The sequence below is a fragment of the Rhincodon typus genome, chromosome 27 (assembly GCF_021869965.1).
Source record: "Rhincodon typus isolate 14 chromosome 27, sRhiTyp1.1, whole genome shotgun sequence".
Taxonomy (NCBI): Eukaryota; Metazoa; Chordata; class Chondrichthyes; order Orectolobiformes; family Rhincodontidae; genus Rhincodon; species Rhincodon typus.
This window is the reverse complement of record NC_063358.1, coordinates 43,514,600-43,535,219: the sequence shown is the minus strand read 5'-3', so window position 1 is coordinate 43,535,219 and position 20,620 is coordinate 43,514,600. Positions and strand designations below refer to the sequence as shown.

The following is a 20,620-nucleotide window of genomic DNA, read 5'->3' as shown; positions in this document are numbered from 1 at the left end:
TTTGGTGCATGACAAGTGGCAGTAAATGACCGTCTCCCATGTGAATCTGGATTCGGCGCAGGCTTGGAGGGCCAAAGGACCTGTTCCTGTGCTGCAATTTTCTTTGTTCTTTGTCTCAAAGCATAGTATTGTGCAACTCAGTTGTACTTCACCTCCACCACTCCTTCACTGTTGTAAAGTCATCCAACTCCTTCTTCAAAGTAGAGGACATAGATGAGAAGTTTTCTCTATTTAAATATCGAGAAGACTTCAGTCCCCACTGCAAACTCTGTTCCCTAGCAAATTACTCCAACCCCCCCTGCAAAGTCTGAGAGTAAACCAGACTATTCAAAAGCGTGGTATCATCGTGGATCACGACGCTTTTCATCCCATCACCTAGACTCTCCACTTGCATTGTCATAACAATCCCCAATTTCGCCCTAACCTCAATCTTTTTACTTCTGAAACCCTCATGCTTGCCTTTATTACCTCGGAATAGGATTATCCCAGTGATTCGCTAACTGACCTCCAAATTCTGCCTTCAGTAAACTGGAGACCAGCAGAAACCATGTCCTAACCTGCAAAAATTCAGTTCACATATCATCGCAGTTATTGTTGAACCACACTGCATCCCTGTCAAACAATGTCTCAACTCTAAAATTCGCATCCGATCTCTCCATGGCCTCCCAACATCTCTTGTAACCCCTTTCAGTCTCACAACCTTCCGCAATATCTATGGTGCTCTAATTGAGCATTTTTGAACAACCCCAAATTTAATCCTTCACCACTGATAGCTGTGGCTTCAGCTGCTGAGGTTCTAAGCCCTTCAACTCTTTGTCTAAACCTCTCCATCTCTGTCTCTGTCTCTCTCTATCAGGCTCTCCAAAACATACTTCATTGACCAAGCTTTTGGCCATCTGCCCTCAATACAATGTTAAGTGGTACAGTTTTCAACATTTGCAACAACTGTGAAGCACCATGGGATTTTTATTACACTAAAAGCACTATTTAAGTGGAAATAGAAGTCATTTCAGCCTCGGCAGAAGATCTGCCTTTGGTTGAGGCTTAAGCAGTGAATTGAAAAAGGAGCATATCATTGCAGAAATAAAACAAGGTTAACTATAACATGAGGAAAAGATGCATTGGAAAGCATGGGCACCACACTATTTCTCTTCAATAAAATCTGATCTGAAAAAAGAATGACTTACATGAGTTGCCATTTCCAGTGACAGCAGCTTTAGAACCACATCATTGGTCCTGCAGAAAAATTAGATTCACAATTCAAATATACAGGTCTCATGTAGGATATGGGGAAGCATTCAGTGACATTTACAACTCATTTGCTGAAGCTGTTTTCACCATTATGCAACAAATGGACATTTTAGTTTGGTGCATGACAAGTGGCAATCAATGACTGTCTCCCATGTGAAAGAGAACCTAATCGTCTCCCCTTTTGACTCAAATGACATTACATGAGGATGGATTCAGCGATGGCAAAGGATAACTCTGATCTCTTTCCACAGATGTTAGCAGACCTAAGATTTCCATCATCTGTTTCTTTTTAAAGTCGCAAAGATAGATTTTAAAAGCTATTTTTAAGTTGAAGTACATTCAATGCTAAGACAGCCAGAATTTTAATCAGTAAGGCAAGGAAAGGTTATAGGGAATAGGCAGGAAAGTCAACTTAAAGATCATTAGGTCAGCCATGATCCCATTGAACAGCAGGGCAGACTCAAAAGTGTTGAAAGCCCTACTTCTCTTCCTACATGTAATGATCTTATAATGTCAGATCTTGCGGGTTACTATTGAGCAGAAATTTAACTGGACCAGTCACACAAATACTGTTGCTACAAAAGTGGGTCACAAATTCTGCAACAAGTGATTTTTTTTTTTTAAATTCACTTGTGGGACTTGGGCACTGCTGACTGTTGTTGGAGGTGGGTAGAATTCCAAGATGTTATCCCAGCTACAGTGAAGAAATGCGATATATTTGAGAGTCAGGATTGAGAGAAGCTTGGAGGGAACTTACAAGTGCTGGTCTTCCCATGTACCTGCTGCCCATGTCCTTCTGCATGGAAGGTTTGGAGGATACTGTCAAAAGGATCTTTGGTGAATTTCTGCAGTGCATCTTGTAGATGACACACACTGCTGCTACTGAGCATTAGCGGTGGAGGGAGTGGATATGGTGCCAATCAAGAAGGCTGCTTTGTCCTGAATGGTGTCAAAGGTTTGAGTGTTGCTGGAGCTGGACCCATTCAGACAAGTTGCACTTTCCTTACTTATGCCTTATAGATAGTGGACAAATTTTGGGAGTCAGGTGGTAAGCCACTCACTGCTGTATTCCTAGTTGTTCTGGTTTTCTAGCCACTATTTATTTGGTGATTCCAGTTGAGTTTCTGGTCAATGGTAACCAACAGGATATTGATATTGGGGAATTCAGTAATGGTAATGGCATTGAACATTAAGGCGTGGTGGGCAGATTGTCTCTTATTGGAGATGGTCATCGCCTGGCATTTATGTGGTGCAAATGTAACTTGCCACTTGTAAGCCCAAGCCTGGATATTGTCCACATCTTGGACATGGACTGCTTCAGTATGAGGAGTTGCGAATGGTGCTGAACATTGTGGAAGAGCAGGAGAGGTGGTATGTGTGATTGCAGGAGCTGAAGCAGCCAGTGTGGGAGTGACTGAGTCTGAGATTGGATGTGCATATTATGTTTCTCCCACACTGGCTACTCTTCAAATCAACACCCATATTGATTTCCCACTCTGAACAAGACTCCCATCCTGCAATTCTTCAGTCCTGTTTAGACGATGGAGGAGCCATGATGTAAGATAATATCCAAGGGGTAACCTTTCTTGAATGGTTTGTCCTTTTTTGAGGCTACTGTATGATTGATTGAAATGAATTCACTCTCAATTTGAATTCTCCAGAAGTCAAGCACTGCACCATGTTGAACATTCGCATTCTGTCAAACTCAGTATAAATAGATAATCTCTCAACCTTTTCCTCTGCACCTCTTATAGAGCCAGAGATCTACAACACAGGAAAAGGTCCTTCGGCCCATTACATCTGCTTCGATCAAAAACAACTACCTAACAATTCTAATTCCATTTTCCAGCACTTGGCCCACAGCCTTTTTTTGTCTTGGCAGAGAGTGCACATCTAAATACCTCTTAAACTTTATGAAGATTTCTGCCTCTACCACCCTTATAAGCAATGAGTTCCAGACTCCCTTCACCCCCAGGTGAAAACATTTTTCCTCACATCTCTTAAATCTTCTGCCCTTTACCTTAATCTATGCCCCCGATCATTGATCCCTCCATCATGGGGAGAAAGTTTCTCCCTGTTGATCTGATCTGTGCTACATCAGAAATTGCAACCAGATCAAGATAGTGATATAAATTACAAAGGGTCACAATGGAGCACCCCATTCTGTAATTCTCTCAGACTGATTCCTCAAATTTAAGTAACATTCTGTCCTTCAATTTTTTTTAATATCCTGAATATGCTCAGCTTTGAACTTTTGTGTGAAACGTTGTCAAATGTTTTCTAAAAATCAGAATAACAAAATGAAACAAGAATCATTATTGTCAACTTTAGATGGTGCTGAGATATCACAAAGATTGGGGCAGTGGCATTCTCCCCTCGTAACTCTTGCTGATCACAGTGAATAGATTCTTTTAAAAAGTTGTTTTTAGCATGAGAGAACATCAGCAGTGTTATCACCATCAGCACTGGGAAAGCAGCATTATCATTCATCCCTATTGCCTGCGTCACTAAGGGCCAAACACACAATATTGCACTTGAGTCACATGTAGGTCTAATAACAATTTTACTTTTTTACCTTTCAGAAGAAGGAACTTAATGATCCGCTGAGTTTTTCTGACAAAATATTAAGTTTTAAAGTGAGCTTTACTGATGGAGCATACAAATCACCTGACCTGCTAAATATACTTTGGTGGGATAGAATTTGAACCCAAAGTTCTGGGTTAAGCCTCCAGTACTAGAACCAACTTTCAAGATTTGGAAAGCACAGACCTGTATGGTTTAAGCATCAAGACTGACAGAAAATGTTCACTGGACCCTGATAGCCAACAATAAAACATTCTATCTGGGAGCCTCTTTGAATTGACAGGCCCGTTTCCTTTCTGCCAAGTGGATCATTTGCTAGTTGTTTAATGATGAACATGCAAAGGGCAGGTTTGAGGCTTCAGCAGGTAGAAATCAGTTGCATTACTACAACAGGAGCAGAGCTGGCAATTTGAGTCTCAAGTGCATTCTAGTAGACTCAGTGGCTCAGTGGTTAGCACTGCTGCCTCACAGCGCCAGGGACCCGGGTCCAATTCCAGCCTCGGGTGACTGTCGGTGTGGAGTTTGCACATTCTCCCCGTGTCTGCGTGGGTTTCCTACGGGTGCTCCGGTTTCCTCCCACATTCCAAAGATGTGCAGGTTAGGTGGATTGGCCATGCTAAATTGCCCATAGTGCCCAGGGATGTTTCGGTTAGGTGGGTTAGACATGGGAAATTAGGGGAATGGGTCTGGGTGGAATGGCCTTCCGCGGGGCAGTGTGGACTCGATGGGCCGAATGGCCTGTTTCCACGCTGTAGGGATATGTATGATATATCTGGTCTGTACTTCAAGCCCATTCAGACAGCTTTAATATGTAGCTTTTGATATCCTTACATAATAGAAAACTATCAATGCATGTCAATGAAAACTCCAAGTGACCTTCACAATCTAAAATCTCTTAGTTTAGAAAGTTTCAGATCTCAACCACAGAGGATAAACTGTTTCCTGAGTTTACTCCTGAATGACCAAGCTATAAGTTTGTGTTTGGATTTCCCACCAGATGGAATAGTTTCTGCGATGAATTCTCTTCATCATTCTGAACGCTAGTCAGATCATCCCTTAATCTTCTGTACAAAGGTACCAGATGAAAGTATGCTAGAAGTTGATTGGCTCTGGCCACTCAATCTCAATGGGCTGCAATGGGAGATACAAGTACACATACAATATTCAAAAACCCAGCAGCTGCAACCACAGGTTGAAGAGATCCCTCCTGACATAGTGCCTTCAGTACATTGGAAAGGCCAACTGCATATTCAAGACATTCAATTCCACAATTAGGTGCATTTAACACCAATTGCTTAATCAAAGTCTTCATGTCTCTGGATGGGGAGCTGACTTCCTTCTAGAGGACTCAGTTATTGAACTTGGGAGTTCAGGGTCACAGAATCATAGAACATAGTGCAGAAAGAGGCTATTCAGCCCATCAAATCTGCATCAACCCTCTGACCAGCATCCTACCCACCCCATCCCTGTAACCCCTCATGAGGTTTGTAGCATGACTAACCCATTTCACTGGCACATCCCTGGACACTCAGGCAATATTTTTGCCCCGATGGCCAATCCACCTAACTTGCTCATCTTTGGACTGTGGCAGATAACCCATGCAGACACAGGGAGGACATGCAAATGCCACACAGGGCTGAAATCAAACCCGGGTCCTTGGTACTGTGAGGCAGCATTGCTAACCACTGTGCCATCATGCTGCCCCTGCAGATGAGACTTGAACTCATAACCCATTACTTAAGAGGTCCATGCCTTTTCCTAGTATCTCGACCCCATATACCCAGCAGCACCCCATCGAAACACACGCCAACCATCCCCCCCACCCCCAAATCAGCGCATGAGTTGAGCAGAGAAACGTGAAGCTTCAGCATTTCAATGCAGTATCTGTCATCAGGAAACTCAGTGTACATACGTATTCATTATTTCCAGGTCTTTGTAGTCCTTCTTCAGCATGGTTGGTGACAAGTCATCCAGCTGGCTGGGAAATTCTGCAATGAGGAAAACGCATTAAAATACGATAACATTTGGACTTCACAGAATTGTTTAGCACAGAAGGACATTCTGCCCAGCATGCCTCTACCAGCTCATTAACAGCCACCCAATAACCTGTCCTTCCCACAGACGGCTGCAAACATTTTCTTCTGGCTTTTGATAGTTGCTATTGAATTGGCTTCCATTTTTTTTTGGGCAGTGCATCCAGGTTTTTCCCAATCTACACATCTCTGACCTTGTGGTAGAGCTCCACTTACTGGCTGCGCTCTGACAGTGCACCCACATGTCCATTAATATTTTGAAACACTCAGCTAAGTGCCCTTTTCAATTTTGCACATCATTTTTAGTGAAACCTCATTGATGTTGAGTAGAAGTCGGGGTATAGGTACCACACCAAGTCAGCCTACCAGATAGAACAGCATTCCCCTGTACCCAGGGCCAGTGTTAGATGTCTCCAGCTATGAGCCCTGTGTCATCCTGTATCACACCACCTGTCGCTGAAAATCTGCAATAGTTCAAGCATCAGAGATGTAGTTAATTGAGAGATCGGTTGGGCAAATAACTTGTAACCTTGAATTTTTGAGGAAACTCACGAGGCTGTTGTTACAGTCATCATTTGCCTCTTGCTCCCAACACAAAGCCAAACTACTTGGGCTCACAGCACCCCCATCAATTCCATGATCACTGATTCAAGCTGTTAACATTTCAGTTTTTTTCTTCCCTTGCCAATTCTAGCACCTTGCTGTCATCCTTGTTTCGGATTGTGACATCTTGGCCCTTTCTGAACTTGATGGCCCATTTCTGTCTTGGTTCAAAGTAGGATGTCCAGACTTACTTAGACAAGTTATAACAATGTGTGTCCAGGATCTTACTGTGGCAATTTATTATTCTCTCACACTTTATGAATGGGCAGCATGCAAATATGGGCAAGTGTGTCACTGGGACCCTCATATCTCTGTCAGAATTTTATTATGCGAGATCAGCCCTGTGTTAGGGTCGACTTTGTAGGGTACGTTGTAAATAGGAGCAGAGGTAGGCCATTCAGCCCCTCAAGCCTGCTCCAACATTTAATATGATTATGGCTGATCAAGCTCAATACCCCAATACCACTCTCCCCAGTATCCCTTGATCCCTTTAGCCACAAGAGTTATAGCTACATCTGCCTTAAAAACACTTTGGCCTCAACCACTTTCTGTGGTAATGAATTCCAGACTCACCATTCCCTGGGTGAAGAAATTTCTTGTCATCTCAGTACTAAAGATTTACCCCTTAACCATAAACTGTGACCCCTGGTTCTGGGTTGCCTCACCATTGGAAACATCTTTCCTGCATCTCTACTGTCTGTCCTGTTAGAATTTTATGGGTTTCTATGAGATTCTCCCCTCGTTCTTCTAAACTCCAGTAAATACGGTCCTAATTGACTCACTCAACCTCTTCTCATATATTCTCCAGCATCTGCAGTTCCTACTATCTCTCTCATCCCAGGAATCAATTTGGTAAACCTTTGCTGCACTCCCGCTATACCAAGCACATCCTTCCTCAGCTACGGAGACCAAAACCGCACACAACATTTCAGAAGTTGGACCACCAATGCCCTGCATAACTGCAGCAAGGCATCCTTTTCCTATACTCCAATCTTCAAATACATAACAGTTGGCCTTCTTTACTGCCTGCTACACCAGGGTAATTACTTTCAGTGACTGGTGCACAAGGGACACCCAGGTCTCACTGAGTATTGCCCTCTCAGTTCACAGCCATTTAAATAATAATCTGCCTTCCTACTTTTGCTGTAAAAGCCAACCACCTCACATTTATTCACATTTTACTGCATCGGCCATGCCTGCTCAGCCTGCAAAAAAAAAAAAAAAAAAAAAAAAAAAAAAAAAAAAAAAAAAAAAAATCACACTGCAACATCTCTGCATCCTCCTCATAGCTCACCCTTGAATACATGCTGCATCACAGCAAGAAACTGTTAATTAGGGAAGATAATTTTATGTTGCATGCAGATTTTATTCTGGTGTTTTAAACCTTTTGCTTTTATAGCTCAATATGCTTATTCCCTGGCTTTTAAGCTTTAACCACTTTTGCAAATTCCCACTCCGTCCACACAGCGTGATTACTTATCAGAATGACTGGACCAGTTTAATGTTCCTTTCCATCCCAGTATCCAAGTCATTAAACAAAGGTGTTGTCCATGAAGGCCAAAGCAGAATACTTGATTCATCTGTCTCCCAGGAGCACGGATACCCCTGGGTTGGCCCTTTCCAAACAGCACACCAAAAGATCCAAGGCAATATTGAATAGTATTAGTGAGAAAGGGTTGCCCTGCTTAACTCCTCTCTCCATGTTGATTGGAGTGATCTTAGTTTTGTTTCTTGCACCACTGTGGTAATGTTTAAGTCCTAGATTAGCGTTATGAAGTCTTTGGGAACACACACACTTGTGTTTTAATAAGTAGTTTGCAGCCAATGGAGTCAAAGGCCTTCACAAGCTTGACAAAAGCAGCTGCTAGGTTATTTCAGTTGCTAGGAAACCCTTTTGCATAGAATTGATTTTGGTTGGTGAAACGACTGAGCGAGACATAATCTTTGTGAACAAGTGGAGCAGCATTGGACTTACGGGATGGACATCAGTTGTCACTGTCTTTCAGATGATTTGCTCCATTTAAAGGTGACAGGTATTGGGTTTGATTTCAGCCAGTGAGAGAACAGTTGGGTTAGGCATGTGGTGCCCGCAACATGGATGTCCTTGACATCTTCCAAGCTCCTCTTGTCTGGACTAGCTGCATTTTTCATATCAATCCCCTTGATAGCTACAATTACTTCCATCTGCTCCTCTATTGGCCTCATCAACAGCCCATCATCCTCTCGTCTGGAATATGTGGCGAATTTGCTGAGGCTCACCATATTGTTTGCAGCTTAAAGCTTTGTATGAAAACTTTTTTTCCCGCCTTCTTCTGCAAGGAGAGGCTGTGGATAGCGCTTACACCATCTGTCTGGCAAGTTGGTGCCTGCTGGTTCCATGCATGAATTACATGGCTCAGAATAGGGCTTTCTGGATCACCTAGCTTTTCAAAATACCAGTATCCTTTACCTTTCTTTGATTGCCTCTGAGGCCATTTTGCTGTTTTCACGGTCACACTTAATAAAGTCGGGGATGCCTGTTCAGTGCCAAGTGCTCTGGGACACCCCAAACATCCATAAGTTCTTTGGATTGAGTGTGTTGGTCATTAATATGCCTACATTTTGGCTGGTGACTTGACTATCATGTTTTGGACATCTGCAGCCCATGTCAGGAGAGGAGACATCCTCTCAGTAGCTCATCTTCTGGGAAATCATGAACAAGATTGTGCAGTGTTATTGCTTTGCTTGGGCCTCCAATTGGATGTTCTGCAACCATCTGCACTTGGCTGTTGCTTGCTTAGCTACTTCATTTTCAGGACATCAGCTATCTTTTTAGTGAATTGTATGGCATCCACTAAACTACTAAGCAAACTCACAAAGATTAGTTTCTTCCTTCACTTTTTCCTCCGCTGTGGCTTGGGTATGGCTTTCAAGACTGCGAGACGTTTCTTGTTTGCCTGTTGTGTGTTGCATACCTGATCCATTCATGCCACCAAAGCTAATCTTTAGTCATGAATTGTAGTTGACACAGACTACGTGCCTGCATGTTTAGAAAGGGTGGAGTGGTGTTTACAGTGTGGTGATAATATGTTGGCATTGGGGGCCCATTTTCTCCTTTGAGTAGAGCCCATTCCGAAGTCTCTCACACAACTGGGCTAGCCAGCTAAAGTTTTAAGCTATCCATTAGTTCACAGCACCCTGCAACCATCGATCTCTCTAACACCCAGCTTCTGTATTAGTTCAGTTATCCATGTGTTATTTCATATAGCAAGAGCCGATTCCCCCAGGAATCTGCACTGTCCACTGTTGTTCGGTACATACCTCGGGTTTTCTTCGAGATGCTGGCATAATTGTTCACGACCACCAAGCTGGCACCTGTAGAAAGACAGTCAACACTCAAACAATGGCCACGAAAGGGGTTAGACACTATCTTGTCTACCATCACACAACAGTAAACTTGTATTGCAATATTTCCTAAACTGGATCTGGAGGCAAAGGCTATGAGCACAGCAAAAATAGTCAAACTGAAGTGCACTCAGACACCTTTCATATAAAAAATTAGCACAGTTGGCTGGTTTGCAATGCAGACTTACGCCAACAGCATGGGTTCAATTCCCACAATTACCATGAAAGAGTCTCCTTTAACTCTTCCCTCTCCTGAAGTGTGGTGACCTCAGCTTAAACCACCAGTCATCTCTATCTAATGACAGAGCAGCTCTATGGTCCAGTAGCACTATGGTTACTGTTATAATATTAGACAGTTCAAGAAGATTAGCTTCTCATAACCCATTCTCCCTCCCCCCGCAAGCCCGCACCACTGGCTGCAGACCCCATCTCCTGGGATTCTTATACCTCTGGCTCATGTCCTGACATTCCTCCCCCTTCTCATGCTGCGTTTGCCTGTTACTTGGGCCTTCTCAATACCAACCACACCCCCAACCGGTGGTCAAGCCCTGTTAGCCCCTGCTGCCCTCCCACTCCCTCCAATCCCAGGTGGATAGGCTGTCACCTCCCCCGAGGTGAACAGTCCCCTGCTCCTCTCCTTCACTCTAGGCCCCCTACCCTCCCCGTACCTCTAACCCCGCCATTCTACCTGCTCCCCCTCTGTCTCCTCTTCCTCTTCCCTACATTGCACACTGCCCCTCCCCTCCCCCCCCCGTCCCGTCCCGTCCCCAGGAACCCCTACTCCTCACCTTATCCCCAGGCCCGTTATTCCTCTTTCTTTTCCTTTCCTCACCTCCGGCTCCAGCCGCTCCTCACCTTCCCCCCACACACCCCCTTGCCCATCCCCACCCCAAAACCTGAACCCGCCCTTTACCTCCGCCCAGGCTGTCCCGGAGTGATGATCCCCGGGACTCCCACCCTGCACCTTACCTCTCCACTGTCCGCTCACAATCACCCCGGGGCCCTCCCGGGTGAATATGGACCATCCTCCGGGTCTCAGGAACCGGCTAACCGCCCGCCGCAGCATCGTCACCGTCATCAACAACGCGACTGTTCGCGTCATGATGCAGCGACCAGTGCCGATTGGATCCATAGCAACAAGGACATCCCATAGTAACAAGCAGCATCAGAGGAGCAGGAAGGCTGACGTTTAGGTTCTGGACCCTTCTTCAGAAATAGGGGAGGGGAAGGGGGCTCTGAAATAAAAAGGGAGAGCGGGGGAACCGGATGGAAGATGGATAAAGGAGTAGATAGGTGGAGAGGAGACAAGACAGGGAGCCAGTAAAAGTGAGTGTAGGTAGGGAGTTGGTCAGTGAGGTGGGAGAGGAAGAAGCGGAGGACTTTTAGGCCATCTGCATGCGTCTCTCCCCCAGGCCCAACCAGTCCCACTCCACCGACACCCTTATCCAATTAACCGAACTCGTCCTCATCCTTAACAACTTCTCCTTCAATTCCTCCCATTCCTACAGACAAAGGGGGTGGCCATGGGTACCCACATGGGCCCAAGTTATGCCTGCCCCTTTGTAGGATACGTGGAACAGTCCCTCTTCCGTAGCTACAATGGCCCCATCCCCCAACTCTTCCTCCGTTACTTCGCTGACTGTATTGGCGCCGCCTGGTGCTCCCACGAGGAGCTCAAACAGTTCATCCACTTTACTAACACCTTCCACCCCAACCTCAAGCTCACCTGGACCATCTCCGATACCTCTCTCTCTTCCTGGACCTCTCTATTTCCATCTCTGGCAACCACCTAGAAACCGATATCCATTTCAAGCCCACCAACTCCCACAGCTACCCGGACTACACCTCCTCTCAGCCAGCTTTCTGCAAGAATGCGATCCCCTATTCACATTTCCTCCGCCTCCGCCACATCTGCTCCGAAGATGAGGCGTTCCAATCCTGAACATCCCAGATGTATTCGTATTTCAAGGACTGCAACTTCCTCTCCCTCAGTGGTCAAAAACTCCCTCGACCGCATCTCTTGCATTTCCCGCACCTCAGCCCTCACACCCCCTCCCCGCAATAAAAAACAAAGACAGAATTCCCCTTGTCCTCAGGTATCACCCCATCAACCTCTGGATTCGACGCATCATTCTGTGCCACTTCTGCCACCTGCAATCTGACTGCACTAGGATGGATATATTTCCCTCCCCACCCTTATCTGCCTTCCAGAGGGACCACTCTCTTCGCGACTCCCTCGTCCGCTCCACATTCCCCGCTAGCCCCACCATCCCTGGCATCTTTCCCTGCAACCGCAGGAGATGCTACACCTGTCTCTACACCTCCCCCCTCACCTCCATCCCAGGCCCCAAAAAAACCTTCTACATCAAACAGATGGTCACCTGCACATCCACTAATGTGGTCTATTGTATCCGCTGTTCCTGATGTGGCCTCCTCTACATCGGTGAGACCAAGCGGAGGCTCAGAGACCACTTTGTAGAGCACCTATACTTGGTTCGTGACAAACGACAAAACCTCCCAGTCGTGAACCACTTCACCTCCCCCTCCTACACCCTGGACGACATGTCCATCCTGGGCCTCCTCCAGTGTCACAACAATGCCACCCAGAAACTGGAGGAACAGCACCTCATATTCCGCCTTGGAAGCCTACAGCATAATGGTCTCAATGTGGACTTTACTAGCTTTAAAATTTCAACAACCCCGACCTCATCCCAAGACCAGCCCCCGCTCTCCTCCCCACGTCATTGACCTGTCCCACCTATTTGCTCCTCCCACCTCACTGACCAATCCCCACCACTGCCTACCTAAAATCACCTTTACTAGCTTCATCCTCGCCTCCTTGACCTGTCTGTCTTCTCTCCCACCTATACGCTCCAGTATCTACCTGCTATCACCACCCCCCCCATTTATTTCGGAGCCCACTTCCCCTCCCCCATTTCTGAAGAAGGGTCCCCACCGGAAACTTCAGCTTTCCTGCTCCTCTGATGCTCCCTGGCCTGCTGTGTTCCTCCAGCTCCACACTGTGTTATCTCAGACTCCAGCATTGGCAGTTCTTCATGAGTAAAACAAAACAGAGAATGCTGGAGAAACTCAGTAAGCCTGTAGCATTTGTGGAGAAAGAAACAGAGTTAACCTTTCTGAAATTCTGAAGTACAGTCACCCAAGACTCAAAATGTTAACTCTGTTTTTCTCTCCACAGATTGGCTGCCGCAGTCTGCATCCTGGAGCAGTGGGGCCAAGTCCATCCTGCACACCTCAAAACGAAGATTTTGACATTTGGGGCATTTTCTAATAAAGTAGGCGTGACAAGCCAGGAAACATCCTGACTCAAGCTACTTTCCTCAGTAATGAAGATTTACACTAATGACTTTTCACCAGAACATCTGGTGAAACTTCTGGAACCGTTACAATGAAGGGTCACTGGGCTTGAAATGTTAACTCTGCTTTCCACAGATGTGACCAGAGCTGCTGAGTTTCTTCAGCAATTTCTGTTTTAGTTTCAGTTCTCCAGCATGCGCAGTTCTTTATTTTTCTGTTTGAGGGCTTGTCTTCTTATGAGCAAAGGCCTAAACAATCCCCAACCCTCTTCTGCCTGGCTGAATTTGTTCTCACATGGAACAACTTCTCCTTTACTCCACTCATATCCTCCAAACAAAAGGTAATTCCATAGCCCCCACACAGGTTCTAAGCCTTGCCTCCCTGTCTAACCCGATTTGTTTGGCTCATTAATTAGTTATTATTTTTGTTAGCTGAAGTAGTAGAAGGTTACAGTGTCTTAGTTGGCGGACAAAATAACACTCATTAGCTCCCAGAGGTGTTAAGAAAATATACTAAAAGCAGCACTTCCTTCCCGTTCCACACTAAAATCTAACTTGCATCAAATTTCTGACTTGGCACTTAGTTTACAAAAATAACACAGTCCTTAGATCACACTGTACTTTCTCAATCTGTATGTGATAGCAAAACCTATCTATTTTTGTAGAGAGCTGATGAAACACATTCAAGTTACAACTGTTTTAGTACTTAACAGCTATTCAAAAAGTATTGCTTTTGGATCTAGTAATGGGGAATGAACGAGAGCAGACAGAAAAGTAAAAGTAGTGGAACATCTAGTCTATGGTGACCATGTTATATGCTTTAAAATGATGACAGAGAGTGCTGTAATTATGACAAAAATTCAGTCTGTGGATTGGGGAAGAGCTAATTTTGATAGGAAATTAATGGACAACAATATTTACTGAAGGAGAGAATCAAAGAGAAAGAAAAATTATAATCATAAATATCATGCATTTTTAAAACAGAAAACCTTGCTTGACAAACCCAAATTAACTTTTTGAGGAATAACTGTTAGTTAATCCTGAAGATAAGTGCAACATATTACACGGGGGCATACAGAGGGGAGATGACAGGCTGGTGCTATTATTGCTGGACTGTTAATCGAGAGACCAAGGTAACCTTCTGGGGAATTGTTCGAATCCTGCCAAGGCAGATGGTGGAATTTGAATTCAATACAAATTTGGAATTAAGAGTCTAATGATGACCATGAATCCATTATCGATTGTCAGAAAACCAATCTGGTTCACTAATGTCCTTTAGGGAAGGAAACTGCCTTCCTGACCTGGTCTGGCCTACATGTGACTCCAGATCCACAGCAATGTGGTCAACTCTAAATTGCCCTCTGAATAATTAGGCTTGGGCAATAAATGCTGGCCTAGACAGTGATGCCCTCAACCTGTGAATGAGTGAAGAAAATGGTGTTGCAGAATGGGCCAATATTTGGCTAATGAAGTTCGAGACAAAAAAAAATGAGAGTACATTTTAATAAGAAGAGTAGATCACACTATTTGGAAAGTTCGAGGTATCATATAATAGAAGAACAAGGGCAACTTTGGAATGCAAATACAATAGTTATGAAATTTGCACCACAAGTTAGCGAGGCCATCGAAAATCAAACCAAGCAGTGGGCTCCATTTCTAAGGGATAGAAATGAAAAGTAAGGCAGTTCTACTCAATCTGTATTGAACCTTGGTTAGAACACATTTAGCTCCTGTGTAGCAGTTCTGGATACCATATTATAAACAGGATACAGAGGCACTGGAGAGGGGGCGGAGGTGATTTACAAGGATAATACCAGGCATGTGTAGGGGACTATTTCAGCAAAGGGTTGACAGGCTGCTTAGCTCTTCTTTTGATAAAAGGCTGGGTGTAACTTAATAAAATAATGAATGGTTTTGATGGAATAGATGTAAACACAATGCTTCCTTTTGTAGGGAAAGACCATAACTACTGGCCATCATTGTCAGTCACCAATACATTCAATGTATAGAAACATCTTTCCAACAACAACAACTTGTTGATGTGGTGCCTTTGACATAATACAGTCGGTTCTGCCATAACATGTGTTCCAGCAACACGAATTGGCTATGACACGCCTGACTATTTTTAAAATGTGAACCTGTGTTGGCTATAACGCAATTCCATCGATGCTCAGAGGAGTACGCGTCCACATCACATGATCATTTTGCCGACTTTGTCGTGAACTACTTTCTGTCAAAGGTACAATACTCCATGATTTTTATTTTCTTTGCAAATTCTGCCATTTTATTTTGTTATTAGATATGAATTAAACATGTATTCAAACCGTGCTATTCTTTGTGTTAGGCTTTTGAGTGATTTTTGAGAGATTTTGAATGATATTTCTTGGTGGTCTGCCCTAACCCCGCTTTTTCAATAGGCCCCATTATTTCTATAGCGCGATTTTCTATAACACAATGTTGCGCAGGAACACAATTATCTCATCATAGCGGAACTGACTGTAAATGGTTCCGAAGAATGAAAGCATGGTAGAGAGGCAGTGGGAAGATTGTAGGTGGTATTTCAGACAGCTGAAGGCATGGTCATCAATGCTGCAGCAATTAGTATAGAGAATGCTCGAGAGGCCAAAATTAGATGAATGCAGATGTCAGAGGGTTGTCAGATTTGAGAAAGAGGGTGAAACTTTGACCACAAAAAAACTTGCTTGAATGGGAACCAATGTAGCTTAGTGATGCAGACTTGATGTTACTGACTACCTATTATGATGAGATTTATAGATAGTAGAATTCTTAGCCAAATAGTGGGGAGAATGTGAATATCACTACCACTGGAAGTGGTTGAAGTGAATACTCTGGATGCATTTCAGGAGAAGCTGCACATGCAGATGTGGGAGAAGAGAATACAGGGTTACAAAATAGATTTAGCTGAGGAAAGTTTGAAGGAGGCTCAAAGGAAGCATAAACACATTGACATAGACTGTTGGGCTGAATGGCCTGTTTCTGTGCCAGATATCTTAGGTGTATTTTTCTATCTGATTTTGTCTGCCCGGAATTCCGCTTTATCACAGACCTTCCTGTTTCTTCCACTCCCCCTTTCCTTTATCACATTTTTCAAACATTTCCCAGTTCTGATGCAAAGCCAGTTTTGTGAAATGTTAACTCTGTTTCTCTCTCCACAGAAGCTACCTATCCTGCTGAGTGTTTACAGCATTTTTGGTTTTTATTTGAGCAACTCAGTATTCAATTTGTAGCAAAGGAGAGGGTCTATGATAGGGTAGCAGGTAGGAGAGATGAGATGACAAATGAGGTAATTGAGCAAAGCCATCAGGGATGGTAATGGTACAAGAGAAAACATGAAAGATGGGACTAGAGGAGGTGTGAATGGAAATAATAGAACTACCACCAAAAACTACTAGCCAGATGATGAATATGTGTTCCCAATGCAGGAGATAGGGGTACTGCCATTAAAACGGCTGCTGTGATCAGTCTGTAGAAACCCAGACGCACCTGCAATACAGTTGCAGTAGCAAGGAACAGGCAAAGAATTTTGAACTTACAATCCTCCTACATAGGTTTTTTAAACCACTTCTGTGTTTAACTGGAGTTAAACTCAAAAATGCATGGCTTAAGTTATATTATTATAGTAAGTTTTAGCAAGCTATTATCTAGTTTTGCCAGCAGTTAAAATGTATAAATAAAAGAACGATTGCATGGGCAGACATCTGTCAATTTAACTAAATTTAGCATTGGTAAGTTTGCATTTTGAAAAGTACAAACTTTTTATAATATTCATGGGATGTGGCAGTGCTGGCTAGGCAAGCATTTATTGTCCGTTTCAAATTGCCCAGAGGGAACTTATGAGTCAACTTCATTGCAGTAGGTCTGGAGTCACATGTAGGCCAGACTGGCTAAGGATACCAAGTTTCCTTCCCTAAAGAACATTAGCGAACCAGTGAAAAATAATCAGCAGTGGTTACAAGACTTGCTTTTATTCCAAATTTATTGCAAATTTAACTCCTAATACGGTGGTGTGGTGGCACAGTGGTTAGCACCACTGCCTCACAGTGCCAGAGAGCCAGGTTCAGTTCCGACCTTGAGTGATTGTCTATGTGGAGTTTGCACATTCTCCCTGTGTCTGTGTGGGTTTCCACCGGGTGCTCCGGTTTCCTCCCACAGTCCAAAGATGTGCAGGTTAGGTGGATTGTCATGGTAAATGCGGGGTTGCAGGGATAGGGTAGGGGCTGAGTCTAGGTAGAATGCTCTTTGGAGGGTCACTGCAGACGCAATGGGCTGAATGGCCTTTTATCACACTTTAGGGACATTATGATTCTCCATTGAGATGGATGTATACATAAAGTATCTTTCATGGACTTGAATAGTATATTCCGGCAGAGAACATTAAAGAGCATGAACTCATGTAAGTACTCAATTAAAAACTGCAACAGTGGTTGCCAGGGTGATGGTCAATGATTGACAGGCATTTGAACCCTGTGCGTTTCTCACTGTTTGTGCATTCAGGCAGTGCTCCACCTGGTGGTGATGGCCAGAAATGCAGCCTCTAATAAAGGAGATTATGTTTCATGTAAAACTGTTGATCTTAATATTGTATCCAGAAAATGTAAAGTGCCCAATCAAAGGATGAGACCTTCAATCTCTGAAATAAAGAAATGTGAAAGTTACTGACATTTGCGAGATGTATAAAATTATAAGATTGGTTGTTTTTGACTGGCACAAATGCAAAGAGCCTTCCTCTGAGCTATAGATCTCTATGACTCTAACACTGAATCTTCTCTTGCGCACCCTTAGGTTTTGCTGATCACAAATGGCCCTTTGATTCCTGGAACCTGGGTCTTGGCACAACACCTGCTACAAGCAAAAGCACGTAATGGGTCCCAATGGGACTTTTAGACAGTAAACACAACAACCGTTGTAGAAGCCATGTAAATAAATCTCATGTTATTATCCCATGATTAGAATGTCACATGACCAAATGTTCAGGAATGTCTCCAACCAATGTTAGCATCTGTACCACACGTATACATCACAACCTCCTTACTCTATACTCTGTGCTGGAAGACAGCGAAAGAGCTCTATTTGCAGTGCACTTGTCACTTGAGAATTGCAAAGATCTACTCAATGATAGCTCTACTAGGTGCAAGGACATGAAAATAGCTGTATCTTCTGTTATAACCCAGAAGGAATAGGAGTCCATTCAGAGACAATACAGTGTGGAGCTGGATGAACACAACAGGCCAGACAGCATTAGAGGAGCAGGAAAGTTGATGTTTTGGGTCGGGACCCTTCTTCAGAAATGAGGAGGGGGAAGAGAGCTGGGAAATAAATAGAGAGAGGAGGGGTGGGGCTGGGGAAGCAAGGTGGGATAATGATAGTGAGTACAGGTAGGGAATGGGAGGAGGAGCAAAATGGTTGGCAACCGGAAGGTGTTGTCGTTTCTCACATATAGAGAGCAGATGCTCTACGAAACGGTCCTCGAGTTTACGCTTGGTCTCACCAATGTAGAGAAGGCCATATCGGGAGCAACGGATACAATAGACCAAGTTGGCAGATGGTACAGGTAAACCCCTGTCCGATATGAAAGGTTTGCTTTGGGCCTTGAATGGAGGTGAGGGGGGAGATGTAGGGGCAGGTGTAGCACCTACGGCTGTTGCAGGGAAAGGTGCCGGGGGTGGTGGGGTTAGCGGGGAGTGTGGAGCGTATGAGGGAGTCGTGGAGTGAGTGGTCCCTACAAAAGGCAGATAGGGGTGGGGAGGGGAATATCTCTTTGGTCGTGGGGTCGGATTGTAGGTGGTGGAAGTGGCGGAGAATGATGTGCTGGATGTGGAGGTTGGTGGGGTGATATGTGAGAATAAGGGGGATTCTGTCCTTATTTTTGTTGGGAGGAGGGGGTTTGAGGGCTGAAGTGCGGGACATACAAGAGATGCAGTTGGGGGCATTTTTGATCACCAGAGGGGGGAGGTTGTAGTCCTTGAAATACAAGGACATCTGGGAATGACCGGGAGTAGAACACTCCATCCTGGGAGCAGATGCAGCAGAGGCATCCTTCACCGTTCTATCACAATATCACTTCTATCTTAATTCCTTAGTAAACAAGTCAATACGATAAGTGAATGAAGAGAATTAGTATGCATTCCATCTTTTATACTGGTTTGTTTTTCATTTGCAGCCCACACCACTAGCTAGCAGCAAAACAATAAAGAAAGTTAATGTGTAAGACTGTTTGTGTCAGTTCACAGCCTGTCCATGGACAAGTTCTCATCTGTGCTTCCTAGTGTTGGTACAGAGAAACTAAGTCTCTCGCAACACTAAACTAAAGCTTCGAGGAACTTGGAGGAAGCTAGGCCCCAGACATGCAGTATGCAGACCCACAAGCATGTGATCTCAATGCCATTCATGAACCAAATTTCCTGCTATGAGCGAATAGCTCCATTGCCTTGTGGATACCCAGGGAGAGTTAAAGACTAAGGCAGTGAACCCTGATCAAAATTTTGAGTGTACCCACAACTGAACTGATGCTTAAATTTGTCATGTTTTGGATTCAAAGACTCTTCTTCAGAGAAGGCGTTTACTTACTTTACCTGAGTTGACAAAAAGCTGCTCAGCCTTGCTTCCTTGAGATCCAAGACAAAGCTGCACCAACTCCTCATCAGAGAACCTTGCTAAAAGACACCTTCAGCAATTCTCTCATACTTGCAAAGAGTTTGGTTTGATCATCAGCACCTGGATGATGGGTGTTATGGCCCAGGATGTTGGCATACCACCTTCTGTCAACATTGACAATGTGAAGCTGGAAATCATAGGAATCTACAGCACAGAGAAAAAGCCCTGGAGCCCTTCAGGTTTGGGCACAATTGCCTAATTATTATAATCTCATTTTCTAGCATTTAGCCAATAGCCTTGTATGCTTTGGCATCATCAGTGCACATCTAAATATTCTTAAATGTTACAAGGGTTTCTGCCTGCATCACCCTTGCAGGTAGTGGGTTCCAGATGCTTACCACTGTCTGGGTGAAAAAAGAATATTTCCTCACCCCTCTAAGCCTCCTTCCTTTTACCTTAAATCTATGCTCCCCGGTTATTGATCCCTCCACCCAAAGGAGAGAAAATTCCTCCTGACTACTCTCTCTATGCGCCTCATAACTTTTTATATCTCAATTCCTTTTGTTCCAAGGAAAACAACTCCAGTCTATCCAACCTCTCATCATAATTAAAACTCTCCAGCCAAGCAATACCCTCTCCAGTGTTATCACATCCCTCCTATAATGTAGATTTCCAAACTGCACACAATACTCTAGCTGTGTCCTCAGCAATGTTTTATACAGTTCCAGTATAATCTCCCTGCTCTTAAAGGCTATGCCTCAGTTAATAAAGGCAAGTATCCCATTTTACCTGACTGTCCTGCTACCTTAAGGGACCATATACATGCACATCATG

At 44.1% G+C, this 20,620-nt stretch overlaps 1 protein-coding gene across 3 annotated transcripts in view; it reads right to left on the bottom strand.

Annotated features, from left to right (window-relative positions):
• mrps15 (mitochondrial ribosomal protein S15) overlaps nt 1-11,001 on the bottom strand; it is a 41,589-nt gene extending 30,588 nt beyond the window's left edge. For all 3 annotated transcript variants that reach the window (XM_020527519.2, XM_020527522.2, XM_048613052.1), the window contains exons 1-4: nt 10,824-11,001; nt 9,771-9,824; nt 5,747-5,822; nt 1,188-1,236 (exon numbers count right to left, since the gene is read on the bottom strand). In XM_020527519.2, coding sequence (XP_020383108.2) covers nt 1,188-1,236; nt 5,747-5,822; nt 9,771-9,824; nt 10,824-10,986 — 342 coding nt within the window. In that variant the 5' untranslated portion in view covers nt 10,987-11,001. The remainder of the gene's footprint in view (nt 1-1,187; nt 1,237-5,746; nt 5,823-9,770; nt 9,825-10,823) is intronic.
• Nucleotides 11,002-20,620: the final 9,619 nt, after the last annotated feature.